Source organism: Trichomycterus rosablanca, chromosome 1 (genome assembly GCF_030014385.1).
Source record: "Trichomycterus rosablanca isolate fTriRos1 chromosome 1, fTriRos1.hap1, whole genome shotgun sequence".
Lineage (NCBI taxonomy): Eukaryota > Metazoa > Chordata > Actinopteri > Siluriformes > Trichomycteridae > Trichomycterus > Trichomycterus rosablanca.
In genome coordinates, this window is record NC_085988.1 from 52,650,180 (window position 1) to 52,665,222 (window position 15,043).

The following is a 15,043-nucleotide window of genomic DNA, read 5'->3' on the forward strand; positions in this document are numbered from 1 at the left end:
CCACTGCAGATGTATTAAACTTGGTTAACAATATTAAAGAAATTAGATTTGTTATCCAGAATACACTAGTTTTGTATTTATTGACTTCAAAGTAAAATGGAGTTTTTAACATGCTAAATACATAATCCCTGGTCTTTGCCTTCATGAGTATTGAAGGCAGAACACATGTATTTTCTTAAAAACTAATATCTGAATTATCCTTGTATCAGCTCCACTTACCATATAGAAGCACTTTGTAGTTCTACAATTACTGACTGTAGTCCATATGTTTCTCTGCATGCTTTGTTAGCCCCCTTTCATGCTGTTCTTCAATGGTCAGGGCCCTTACAAAACCACTACAGAGCAGGTATTATTGAGGTGGTGGATTATTCTCAGCACTGCATTGATAATGACATGGTGGTGGTGTGTTAGTGTGTGTTGTGCTGGTATGAGTGAATCAGACACAGCAGCGCTGTTGGAGTTTTTAAATACCATGTCCACTCACTGTCCACTCTATTAGACACTCCTACCTAGTTGGTCCACCTTGTAGATGTAAAATCAGAGACGATCGCTCATCTATTGCTGCTGTTTGAGTTGGTCATCTTCTAGACCCAAATCATTGGTCACAAGACGCTGCCCATGGGGAGCTGTTGGCTGGATGTTTTCTTAGTCCAGCAGGGACAGTGAGGTGATCAAAAACTCCAGCAGCGCTGCTGTGTCTGATCCACTCATACCAGCACAACACACACTAACACACCACCACCATGTCAGTGTCACTGCAGTGCTGAGAATGACCCACCACCTAAATAATACCTGCTCTGTAGTGGTTCTGTGGGGGGTCCTGACCATTGAAGAACAGCATGAAAAGTTATACAAAAGGTAGGGATGTCCCGATCCGATCTCAAAGATCGGAATCGGGGCCGATCAAGGCATTTTTTAACTGATCGGTATCGGCTTTACTAAGGCCGATCCTAAGCCCGATCCTTTGTTTTACGTCAGCATGTCCGCTGAGTGGAAATACTTTAAATTGGAAAGTGAAACAAGTCTAACAGCGAAGTGTAATGTCTGCAATGCGAGCAATGCGTTTCACGAGGCCGTAGGAGCAGAGCTGCATTCATTACTGTAGAATTTTACTATTTATATGGTGTGTGAGTCAAGGATCACTCCGGTTTACAAAACAATAATTTTTAATCCGAGTATGAAAACTTCAGGACACCGCGGTAAAGTTAGTTTTATATTGGACATTCGCCTGACATTCGACCTTCTTTCGGCTCGTTCTCAGCTAATAAACATCCAAAAATTAATTAAATTGCACGAACTGATACCTCAGTAAACAAGGAACAAACTACAATTGAATTTGTTTGAAAAGTTGTTTCTGTTCATTTTTATTTAACGTTATTTCGTAAATGTGAGGTGCATCTGCGCTGAAATGCTAAGGGAGCGCCTACAAAGTGCATGAAGCCGAGGTGTAGTAATTACCCAGTGGATTAAATCTTGCAGTATGGTTACAGTAAACATCGAGAAACGCAAATTATGAGGTTAAAGTACTTAACTAGTCTCCTGTACTAGTTACTACAACCACAATATAAGTTAAAAGTCCTACAGCATGAGTACAGTAACAAAACAAATAATTAAAAAATGTAACATAATTAAAAAATTAAAATTTTGATAAGACAAAGGTTGTAGTAGTTAACTAGTCACCTATACTAGTTACTACAACCACAATACAAATTAAAAGTCCCAAGGCATGGGTTCAGGAGGTAATAAAAAATTGTAAAAATTAACAAAAATCTAGAAAATCTAATTTTAATAAGACGTAGGTTGTAGTAGTTAGTCACCTGTACTAGTTTCTACAACCACAATACAAGTTAAAAGTCCCAAGACATGGGTACAGCAATGAATAAAAAAAAAAATTTTATTAACAAAAATCGAGAAATGCAAAGTTTGTTAAGACAAAGTTTGTAGTAGTTAACTAGTCATCTGTACTACTTACTACAACCACAATACAAATTAAAAGTCCCCCAGCATGGGTGAAGTAATGAATCAAAAATGTAAAAAAATTTACAAAAATTAAGAAACGCAAACTTTGATAATACAAAGCTTGTAGTAGTTAACTAGTCACCTGTACTAGTTACTACAAACACAATACAAATTAAAAGTCTACAACCTTCGCCTTATCAAAGTTTGCATTTCTCGATTTTTGTAAATTTTTTAAAATATTTAATTAATTACTGCACCCATGCTGTGAGACTTTTAATTTGTATTGTGGTTGTAGTAAGTAGTACAGGTGAATAGTTAACTACTACAACCTTTGTCTTATCAAAATGTGATTTTCTCGACTTCTGGTAATGTAAAAAAAAAAAATGTATTCGTTACTGTACCCATGCTGTGGGAATTTTAATTGGTATTGTGATTATAGTAACTAGTACAGGTGACTAGTTAACAACTACAACATTTGTTTCATCAAAATTTGCGTTTCTCGAATTTTGTTAATTTTTAAAATATTTAGATTCATTACTGTACCCATGTCTTGGGACTTTTAATTCGTACTGTGGTTGTAGTAACTAGTACAGGTGACTAGTTAACTACTACAACCAGTGTCTTTATCAAAATTTGTGTTTCTTTTTTGTAAATTTTTTTAAATATTTGATTCATTACTGCATCCATACTGTGGGATTTTTATTTTATACTGTGGTTGTAGTAAGTATTACAGGTGACTAGTTAACTACTACAATCCTCATCATATCAAAATTTGCGTTTCTCAATTTTTGTAAATTTTTTAAATATTTAGATACTTTACTGTACCCATGTCTTGGGGCTTTTAATTCGTACTGTGGTTGTAGTAACTAGTACAGGTGACTAGTTAACTACTACAACCTTTGTCTTATTAAAATGTGCATCTCTTGATTTTATTTTTTTAATTTTTGGATTATTTGCTGTACCCAGGATGTGGGACTTCTAATTTGTATTGTAGAGTAGAGGAGACTAGTTAACTACTACAACCTTCGTCTTATTAAAATTTGCGTTCCTCGATTTTTGTAAATTTTTTATTAGTTACTGCACTCATGCTATGGGACTTTTAATTATTATTGTGGTTGTAGTAACTAGTACAGGAGACTAGTTAAGTACTTCAACCTCAAAATTTGCATTTCTCGATGTTTACTGTAACCATACTGCAAGATTTAATACAGCTGTATTAGATGGTACATTCCACTGGGTAATTACTACACCTCGGCTTCATGCACTTTGTAGACGCTCCCTTAGCACTTCCTTAGCATTTCAGCGCCAGTGTTGCCAACTTAGCGACTTTGTCGCTTTATTTAGCAACTTTTTTTCAAAAGAGCGACTAGCGACAAATCTTGCGACTTTTTCTGGTGTTATTGGAGACTCGAACGTGAAAACACATATTGTTCTGCAGTTACTGTCCTCAACGAACTGCCGTGAGCCCCTCCCCCTTCCCAAAGCACGGGCGGTCAGTATCACAGTCAGTGTTGCCAGATTGGGCGGTTTTCCACCAAAATAAGAGGATTTTATTGGACATTGGCAGGGAAAAACACTTTGGCAGGTGGACGAAATTTGGGCTGGTTTGTAATCATTTTGGCAGCTTAAAATATAAGTTAAAAAAAGCTATTGCTAAAGCAGGTGGAATATAAATAGGTCTACCTTCTCCCACCACATCCAACCCGTTGTCAAAAGTTTGATTGACAGGTTATTCTTTCCAGTCAAAGACACTGTTGCCACGCCCATTAATACAGTGATTCATATGTTAGACAAGTGATTTGAGTTGAATATGAAGGTAAGCAAGTCTCGTACATACAACCTCTCATATGTACGAGGGCAAACTTTCATTGCTTGCAAGTTTATTTTTATTTACATGCAAAGGGTTGTGTGTCCTAACAAATAATGCATTTTACAAACTTGGCAGGCTACTTTAAAGACATGCAAGCATAATTTGTCCTTTATAATGTGTAATTACTGATCTGTACATTTTAAGATATTAATTTGTAGGTCATGATGGTTTAACTGGTTTATTATTTGTGAAATGCTAAACATCATCTGCTTATCCTGTGTTTTGGGCATTTTATCATGCATTTTGGCTGAAAATTACTGTCGCAATCTGGCAACCCTCCCCAGAGTAGCTCAGTGTTGTCTTTAAAAACAAAAACAAACCACGAATCAACAGAAGACAGTTCATTTGTAGTTCTAAACATATTTAGGGTGTTTTTATCCACTTTTTGTCTCTCCCACAATGTTATTCCTCTCTTCTACAGCGTCAATTACATGCAAATGGACCTTATGCAAATTAGGCGATGACGTCATTTAGCGACTTCTAGGACAGCCAATAGCTACTTTCCTTACTGAGGAGTTGGCAACACTGTTCAGCGCAGATGCACCTCACATTTACGAAATAACGTTAAATAAAAATTCACAGAAACAACTTTTCAAACAAATTCAATTGTAGTTTGTTCCTTGTTTACTGGGGTATCAGTTCGTGCAATTTAATTAATTTTTGGATGTTTATTAGCTGAGAACGAGCCGAAAGAAGGTCGAATGTCAGGCGAATGTCCAATATAAAACTAACTTTATCGCGGTCTTCAGGACCATAACATACAGCACGAGTTACAAGACTAAACGACATCTCAGTATCAAGCACTCTGATTGGCTTAGTTATGTAACCGAGCGTCGTAGTGATGCACTTATGCACGGTATATTCACAAATTGTCGGGAGCATAACACTTTATTAACTTCTTCTGTTACGGTACCGAATAGCGGACATCTAGTCATTGTGTTAGCCAAGCACGCTATTCCATGCACTATGGAAGCCCCAAAGGGTCAAAACATACTCACTTCGCGTAGAAACGTCCATCAAACCATTGTCACAATACAACCACAGAAAAGTTTGTTACAGTTACAACACGCATACAAGTACGGTGGCTCATACAGGGTATCTGCAGGCATTGGGGAATTAAATGTAAGACTTTTTAATACCACTCTGAGACAAAAATTAAGACCACTGTCGCAGAAAAAGCACACATCAACATTATGTTTACAGACTTTATTGTAAGCATGAGAGTGCTGTATTTTCTGTTTAACCAATATTTAATGATTTAAACTTAAATGATCAGTTTTGTATAAACCAAAACCATTTATACTTACATTTTGTATAAACCAGAACTGTCTGTACACTGAAAACGGGTCTCAATTTTCTCTAATTTTTCAAATACATACACTATATTAGGGCTGCACGATATTGGAAAAAACTGACATTGCAATATTTTTTTTTCCTGCGATTATATTGCGATATTAAAAAAATGCAGGAATTTTCACCACATTATTAATAATATTAATAATGCATGTATCTTACTACATGTATCTTTAAATTGGTCATTTAAAATTTTATTTCACAATCAAAAACTCTTCAAGTAGTAAACATTATTTTAAAAAAACTATACAAACAAAAGAGCAGCTATACACCTGTTCCAAATCCGAGATTTCTTAGTTACTTAGATGCCTTAGTTACTAAGCACAATGCTGAGGCAGAACGAGTGAGACTCGAAAGCGTCCTTAGTGATGAAGTCAATCCCAGAATACACTGCGGCATCTCTTCTCTCAAACGTAAATAAATAATTATTAATTTTTAACGAGTGTTTCTCTTTGCAAGTTTGGGCTTGTCAGCAAATGTAACAGTTTTCTGTACACGAATCGAGATGTTATGTTGACATGTTAGCGCCGTCCCACCTCATTCCATTGGTTTTAATGGCAAGATGCTAAATGCTAAATACGAAACCCGATGGAATCGGGCACGTTCCAATAACCTGCCTTCTAAGTCATTGACTTATTAGGATCCTCTCTACTGTGGCAGCTGCCTATGTAGGTAGTACAGCAAGGCAGCTCACTAGGTTTTTGAACACACTGGTAGATATCTGTCATGGAAAATGAGAACGGTGTGAATTTTCGTTTTGTGTCAAGCAGCAAAAAAGTTTTAGCATGACGTATTTGATTTAATTTGCATTAAGTAACATCGCACATCCTGCGATGTGACTATCGCGCATGCACACATCGCGATGTCGATGCTGAAACGAAATATCGTGCAGCCCTACACTATATTGCATCAAAATCATTGAATTCAGGTTCCAATCACTTCCATGGCCACAGGTGTATAAAACCAAGCACCTCGGCATGCAGACTGCTTTTACAAACATTTGTGAAAGAATGGGTCACTCTCAGGAGCTCAGTGAATTCCAGCGTGGTACCGTGATAGGATGCCACCTGTGCAACAAGTCCAGTCATGAAATTTCCTCACTACTAAATATTCCAGTCAGCTGTCAGTAACATCGCACATCCTGCGATGTGACTATCGCGCATGCACACATCGCGATGTCGATGCTGAAACGAAATATCGTGCAGCCCTACACTATATTGCATCAAAATCATTGAATTCAGGTTCCAATCACTTCCATGGCCACAGGTGTATAAAACCAAGCACCTCGGCATGCAGACTGCTTTTACAAACATTTGTGAAAGAATGGGTCACTCTCAGGAGCTCAGTGAATTCCAGCGTGGTACCGTGATAGGATGCCACCTGTGCAACAAGTCCAGTCATGAAATTTCCTCACTACTAAATATTCCAGTCAGCTGTCAGTGGTATAACAAAGTGGGATTGGGAACGACAGCAATTCGGGCCCTGAAGTGGTAGACCACGTAAAGTTACAGAGCGGGGTTGCCAAGTGCTGAGGCGACTGCATAAAAGTCTCGAACGCTCTGCTGTATAACTTGTAGCCAAACTGGGCTTACATTTCAAGCTTAAAAAAAAAACCCAATTAGAAACACAAAAATAATTAAATTGCAGCATTTAGGGCAAGTTTGCATTAAAAAAAACACGTTCTCTGACTTCACTCGATTTCTCAGCTCAGGAATAATCTGTCCTGTTACATGTTAGCATAATTAAACAAGTTTATTCCTTAATTATGTCATTATACTAAGAGCACTGCTTATTTTCTGCATGTTCTATCTGTAGCTCCGTTACGGCTCTGTGTGTGTGTGTTTGTGTGCGCGCGCGCGTGTCTCTCGCTCGCTCTTTATTATGACTCTCATTATGACTGATTAATTACCTCTACTGATGTGAAGCTGAATGGGTGGATTACAGTCGATAAGAACTACGCAAAACAAAAAAATACACCTAACGGCTCCCAGAGGCGCGACTCGGTTCCTTTCGTTCATTTTAAAGAGCCGTTCAATAGAATCGGATCTTTCGCGAACGACCCATCACTAACACCCACTGTCTCTTCGGACGGGTCACACATGAATACAGACTGGCAGATCGCAGTCACACACTAGCTGTCGGTCGTGAACGAGCTCTTTAAGCCAACTATTTTTTACGTGAACAATGGGAGCCGACTCCCGTCCAAGAGCCGTTACTTTCTTTATTTCCTTTTGTAACTTAAAACAAGGCAGAATGTTAGGGTGGTGATCTCCGTGGCACGGGCAGGCACTCCACAGGCAGAAGTGGTAAAACTGAAGAGCCATCTTGGAGCAGAAAGAGCCGGCTCTTCTCGGTGAGCTGAGCCCATGGCTGAGCCAAATGGCTCACCAAAAAGAGCCGGAATTCACATCACTCTTACACACAGGCGCAAGCAAGGAGCAGGCGGAGCAGTTTTCATTTTAGGCTCTGCGACTTTTTTTTTTTAACTAGATAACTATTTGTAGTGAAAGAAATACTGTTACGATTGCAAGCATTTTCAAGCACTTTACCCAAAATTCCAGCATTTTTCAAACCTGGAAAATACGACATTAAAATTCAAGCATTTTCAAGGATTTCAAGCACCTGTACGAACCCTGTAAATAAATTTACATTTCCCCATGCCAGCAGTGGCGTTTAGCAAGTAATGAGCGTAAGGTTACCTCAAATTAGCACCCCTCGAAACCATTAAGACTGCCGTTGGTTCCGCTTAGTTCAGCCGCCGTTTAAACAGTTAAACAACTTGCATACGAAATCTGGAAATTACGAGATACAATCCGCGAAAATAAAACCAAAATTATATTTACACTCTGTGGCATTTTTAAGACCAGTGGCAGATGAATGAGACTTTTTAAGACAAATTAAGGCCTTTTTTAAAGATAAACGAATTTAAGAATTTTTAAGACTTTTTAAGGATCCGCGGACACCCTGTCATAAGAAACAAACCAGACATAATTTAACCAAACGATCTACAATTACTACCAATTTGATACGGCACCTAAAAAATAAACACTCAGCCGAATACACACTCTAGGAAGTAATGTGTCATTTTTTCTACACATCTACTGTGTCCTGCGGTCTGTAACACACTTTGTGTCATTTCTGGCCCCTTTTTACACAGACACGTGTAAAGTAACTCCAATAGTTAGTCTACACATTTATGTGTAGAACTGTGAGAAAATACATTGTTTAAAAATATATATTTATTCAATTTTATTTAAATTTGTTGGATAAAATAATGCCATTTATGACTAAAAACATAGATTATTTCACATGTAAGATTAAAAATAAATTAATAAATAAAAATATGCGTTAACCAATCACATTTCTCCTATCAAGTATATCTCAGTGTTTCATGGTTGATTCCCTCATTTTGGACCATGCAAGGAAAGGAGCAGGATCCGTTCTTATACCCTTATTGGTAAGTTGCAAAAGGAACTAGTATTGAGTATGTTTTATTAATGTTTATGTAGTTCATGTTTATCAGTGTTTTGTTGTGTGTTTTATGAAGTCAAGCAAAGCTATAAAAAGTAGGTTTTAACCCTGTGACCTGTTTTAACAATCAACTTAAGTTGACAATTGACTTAGTTAAGTAAAAAAAGGAGGCACTGAATTACATTAATATAAACCTAAGTTTGCTTTTCTGTTCCTATTCAGCAATAAATGTTCTGTTAAACCTGACTAGTCTTTCTTTTTATTGGTATTATTTATCGTTAGTCAACTGGCTAACCGTTAATTGGACTTTTAGTTTGTTCAAAATGGTGTCAAAACAGAATGATTGTGGATAAGGTTACCATAGCAACCCTCTGTGTTTTCAGTTCTTTTAAGGTAACTTACTTAACTGACCTATTGAGACTGTGATTAAGTAACATTATTTAAGTTAAATCTCATGAGAAGCGAATTTTAATCATTTTAACATTTTTAGCTTGGTTTAGCTCAGTTCGTTTTAGTTTGACTCCTTAATCACAGCTGCTTATTTGGCTCACATTCTCCCTTAAACAGTACAACAGTGGATGCCTGGGTGGAACAAAAACTTCAAATAATTAGTTAACTCAAATATCACAGTCATAACTTGCATGAATTCAGAGAACTAATGTTATTTTTATTATTTATCCACCCTGGAAGCAAAGGTATTCACTGAAACGAGTTGTTCGGAAGAATCGGTTCTTTAAATCAAATTGAATCGTTAGCAACATTGCCTAACATCATTAGCATTAAAGCTGGTAGTGGTGGATATATTTCAGGGTAAAGCAACTAATTAAATAATAAAACTCTTCCAAAGTTCATCATCCGATATACTTTATTCTGGTAAAGGAAACATTTTAGCTTGTATTCTGTAACTGTAGTTTTCAAGTGACTTGTTTAATAATTTGTTAAACAGCCTATGTGAATAATTAGACAGCTGATGACAAATTTGGAGGAATATTAGTTGTTAGCTGATTACTCATTTGGTTGGTTGAATAATCGGAATGTTATTCAAAATATTAAATGTTGTAAATGTTTAATTCAGTTAATATTTTGTATTGTGTACACAAGATTGAGAGAGAATCACAGCACCTTGTAATTATATTTTTTTGTCTTTCTTTTAGGACAGAGAAACAGACGTTTTACGAGTTCTTGCAACCATCTTTAAGAATGGGAAAGAACACAAGAAACTGCATTTGAATATTTAAAAGTGTGTTTGGGTCTTTACTATTTAGCCATTTGTACTTTCAATACATTCTTAATCAATTATTCATTACAAAATATTGAATATTTTAATACGTTTTTGCACCTTTACTGTTAAACTGTTTGTAATCTTGTTTTAATTTATTACTTGTCACAAAAAATGTTATTTAAACATTTGTAATATTATACAGTAAAATAAAATGGCTACACATTTTTACACCTGTTTCCATTTGTATTAGTCTTTATTTTACCCATTTTCTTGATTACACATAATCAACACACATTGTGTGTGTTAATTATCCTGACACAGTGGGTGTGCAAAAACAGAATGACACATTTACTGTGTTTAAATCAACACAGTATGTGTCGTCCCTGAGCACACTCATCACGTGTTGAAATTCCACACAGTGTGTGTCATTTTTAACACGTCTTTTTAGAGTGCAGCGAGTTTATTATTATATGATGAAAAGAGGAACCGGCTGTCCGCTAACACGGCAGAGATGCTGATTTTCCTCAAAAAGAACCTTCACTTCATTTTAAGTGTTCTAGTTTTACTACTACAATGCTGCACTAAATTTGTTTACTTTTATTTTTGTAAAAATAAAAGAACATTAAGCAATAGCTTGGATGCAGGCAATTTTTTTCCTACAGCACTGCAGAGCTATTCAGTTGTTAAACATATACACTGGATTAATTTGAATAACTGTAATGTACTTGAAGTGTGCACTGTGTGAACAGTATTAACTAGTTCTTATCTAGACAATATCTAGAAAACCGGTTTGAGACTCGGATCGGGATCAAAATTAATGATTGGGATCGGGAACAAAAAAACGTGATTGGGACATCCCTAACAAAAAGTATAAACGGATTGTATACAAAAGTGCCACATTTCACAGCAGTCGTTAAATAACATTTATAAATTAAATTATAGAATCAATAGAAGCTACAATGCACAGCACAGCCTACCTTAAAATACTTGTCCGTGTTTTGACACACACACTTTTGCGACCATAGAATCGGCTGGGAGTTTTCTAAACTCAGTTATCTGAGTAGTCATTTTAGCTGCTTTAGACTTGTTTAACCAATTGCTAGTGTAACCGAGTGTCTTTAGAGTTTGCTGAGTTTATAAAAAATGAAATAAACTGTACATAGACAAACTGTCGGAAGTATAATATTTTACTGGCTTGTTTCATTTGATGCACAGCACAGAGATGATCACGTGTGTACAGAAGCACTCTTTCCATTGACTATGAAATTCCAGAAGGGACAAATTGCACTAAATACGTGAACACATACTTCAAACACTGTCAGCACACTACACCACAGAAAAGTCTGTTAAACTAATGTAAATGCCATATGATTGCTAGGACTGCCTCATATTTCATTATTCACACTCCCACCAGCTACATGTTTGCACACACACAGTCACCTGCATGGCCAAAAGTATACTCACCCCACCAACTATATGACCAAAACCATACCTGCAGGGACAAAATCCGATCTCTCACTAATACCCCTTTTCCACCAAAAAAACCATGGTTCTTGAACCGGTTCTGTTCAGGTTTCTCTGAACCTTGGTGTTCTTTAGAGAACCGACCCATGTTTCCACCAGTTTTTGAGAACCAAGCCTGCATCATCATCGGTGGGCGTTACTTAACAAAAGTTAAGAGTAGTAATATCATGGCGGAGCGTGTAGATTATGTGTGAGCATTTGTGCTGCTGTTACAGATGTTTGTTTTTATGTAAAAAGCATCGATCTAACAATCGGTGATAAGAAGACGTGACGTGTTTGTCTCAGTTGTTGTTTTCTTTAGTTCACTGACGTGAGAAGCGTTTCGCGCTTCGGTTTCACCGCGACTCTCGGCGCAAATAACCAATTTGCTCAGTGCTCAGCTTGAGCGGTGAAAGATCACTAAAGTTCCACAACACGAACATCCATCTGTGTGAAATAACCATCAAATCTACTCTAAAATACAACATGTATCTGTGTTTAGCTGGATTTACTTTGATGCAGCTCGGGGAGTTGAAAAAGCTTCATGCTTTATTTTTCACGTTAAGCGTTTTTCGTTCTGTCCGGGTCACTTTTATCACGTAATATCACACAGTTCATCTTTTTAAAGGCACTTTGAAAATATCAGCGGCAAACTGGCTCAAAATTTAATCAGGTGAACTTTAAAAGATAAAAATGCAGCATTAAGCTCCATACGAGACACCAGCTGACGCCATTGTTGTTGTCGCTATGCTGTACAACATGACACGCCCACAGGTGATGTCACGGTTCGGGCTGAAAAACCAAGTATTCTGTGGTGCCAGATTGGCCCACCAGTTCTCTGTCTGGAACCTCTTTTTTCCGGTGGAAACACGCGGAACCGGTTCAAAGTCAAGTTCGGGAACCGGAACGGGCTCTGTGCCACATCGGTGGAAAAGGGGTATGAAAGTATTCAATCCCCACATACTTTGCCACTGCTGAACTGCAGTCACACTCGCATTTTCATCAGGAAACGCACCTCTCTAGTTTTTGTTGTTGTGACAGCGTTTAAAATCTTCACAGTCTTTGCTGCACAGGATACACTCAAATCAGCACCACTATACCATATTGCAATATGGATGCAGTAGTTTTGCTTGTGAGTTTGTTGTTAATAAATATATTTCAATAGAGCTTGGGGCATTTTGCCTGGGTAGTTAATCCTCACACCCCTAAATAAGTCCAGGGGTCTACAATGCAAGCATTTTACTCCTAAGCTGAAATAATTAAAAAGTTATTTAAAAAGTACTGATGCAAGTGACTTCTGACACCTGGGGAAAAACTGCTTTTATGCAACTTAAATACACAAGTGATGATTGGCACTGCAGTTAGCTAATCTTCCTTCCTCTCTAAACTAACACTTAAGTACAACAAACAAAATGGTGGGCTTACTAGTGTAAGTGACATGCAAAAACCACATATAGTGATGCCTTAATGAAAATTAAATAACATTTTATTTGCTCTACATGTCAATTCATATTAAAAAAGGCAAAAATGTCACATAAATCTATAGTTCTGCATATATCACGAATTTACTGATCCCAGTCCATTAATGGCAGCTGTTAATACTGCATCTAGCAAGTCTGTATGGCTTAGTTGGAAGTAGTTGCCCTTTCGGTATTGATGTTCATGATTAACAAATTAACCTACAGTGCTGTGAAAAAGTATTTGCCCCCATCAGATCTTTTATTTTCTATCTTCTATATTTGTCATTTAAATGTTTAAGATTTTTCAACTACAAACCACATTTCCAAAAAAGTACATTTTGTGAAACGCATTAAAAAAGAAAAATGTGTGATCTGTTAGTTGACTTGAATCTTTATTGAATGTTTCATTGATCAACTTCATTGTATTTTGTAAATATAAACACATTTAGAATTTGATGCCTGCAACACACAAAGGCATGTTTACCCCTGCATTCCATGACCTTTCCAATTAATGAGACTATTCCATGGTTTGGGAACACTAACTGTTGCAGTTTTGCAAGTGAAATCTTTGTCCATTCTGGCTTTCCCATCGTTCACTGTCTTTGGCACTGTCCATTTTTTTTAGAAAACAAGCTGAACAGTGGACTTATTTGACCACAGCACACATTTCCACTGTCTTTTAGATCATCTGAGATGAGCTTAGGCCCAGAGAACTCTGGGGTGTTTCTGTATAGAGTGGATGTACAGCTTTCTCTTGGTGTATTAGTGCGTTGAGTGACAATGATTTTCTGAAGTACTCCCAGGTCCATGTGGCCATATTTATTGCAGTAGCATGACAATTTCTCATGCAATGCCATCTGAAAGCTCAAAGGTCATGCACATTCAACAATGGTTTCCAGCTTAGCCCTACACAGACTGAGATCTTCCCAGATTCCCTGCATCTTTTCATATGATGACCCGAATATAGTAAAAGACTAAATTAGTCTTGCAGTTCTGTTTGAACTGATAAGCAAATCACTCCTTAAGTTTGGCACAAAGTTATCCATTCCAACCAGTCATTGCTTGTAAATACTGATCCTCAAGTGGATCCTTCTTTTATACCAAATCATGATTTCAGAATAACACACACTACCACACTACTAACTACAGGTTAGTGACATTGCAGTGCTGAGAACAATCCAGCACCCAAACAGCATCCAAGGTACCTTAGGTTAGGTTGGTACCTTTGGATAATTTATAGGGTTCAGGGGGTGACAAAGTTTTTTTGTTTGTTTGTTTATTAAGATTTATGGAAGGCTACAATTTTTTGTTGTTTACATTGTTTACAAATTTGACACCAAATTACTCCTGTTACAAATAAGCATGTTATATAGAAATATGGTTGTTGGGCATTATTTAAAATTAAAATAAATATAACGTAGTTATAATACGTTATTAATTCCTGCATCATGCAATGTCTAGAAGCTGAATCACATTAAAAAAAATGAGATAAATCAGGCAAATTGTTAAAACATGTTCAACTGTTCAAATAATCTAATTTCAAGCTATAGTGGCAAGCCAATTATAATGATGGATGTGAAGTATGACGCCTACAATATCTAACTTCATATCAGTATACTATTTATATTACTATTTATTCATCATTTCACGTAATCTTCCTTTTTTATTATTTGCTGAAAGGAAGACAATAAAAATAGCCGTGCTTGTTTCGTCACCCAACACGTACAAAGACGTAAACAAAGAGAATCAGTCAGCCAGGGCCTATGCTTGCCATAAATGATCTCACCTTGTAAGAATCGGTGGCTAGCAAAATGTTGAAATTTGCGTCCCCGTTCTCCATCTTAACGTTGAATGAATCTATAGTTACCGTGTGCGTGTTTTTCTCCGTTTACTATAGAGGGAATCCACACGTTGTACTAGAAGGAGGGCTAAAGTCCGCAATTGAGGTTTGGAAAACAGATAATCCGATGTCACATGATTTGTCACATGACACTTGTTTTTGAATACAAACGTATTTCTTTAAACGACCAAAGAAAGAAGTGAAAGTTGTACGGTGCGTGTTGTTTAAAGTGCAGAACTAAATAATAAGAAAGTTGTGTATAATTGTTCATTTTGTTCGATTAACCTTCCTCTTGTGTTAGCTTTCTGTTACTATCTCTTATGTTAACGTGTCGGTTTTGACCCGTGTCTTAAATTAGCCATAAA

At 36.9% G+C, this 15,043-nt stretch overlaps 1 protein-coding gene across 2 annotated transcripts in view; it reads right to left on the reverse strand.

The window, feature by feature from the left end:
- nampt1 (nicotinamide phosphoribosyltransferase 1) overlaps positions 1-14,779 on the reverse strand; it is a 106,477-nt gene extending 91,698 nt beyond the window's left edge. The window contains exon 1 of one of the 2 annotated variants that reach the window (XM_062994582.1): positions 14,625-14,779. In XM_062994582.1, the coding sequence (XP_062850652.1) occupies positions 14,625-14,678 (54 nt within the window). In that variant the 5' untranslated portion in view covers positions 14,679-14,779. The remainder of the gene's footprint in view (positions 1-14,624) is intronic. The other variant, XM_062994573.1, reaches the window with a different exon arrangement.
- Positions 14,780-15,043: the final 264 nt, after the last annotated feature.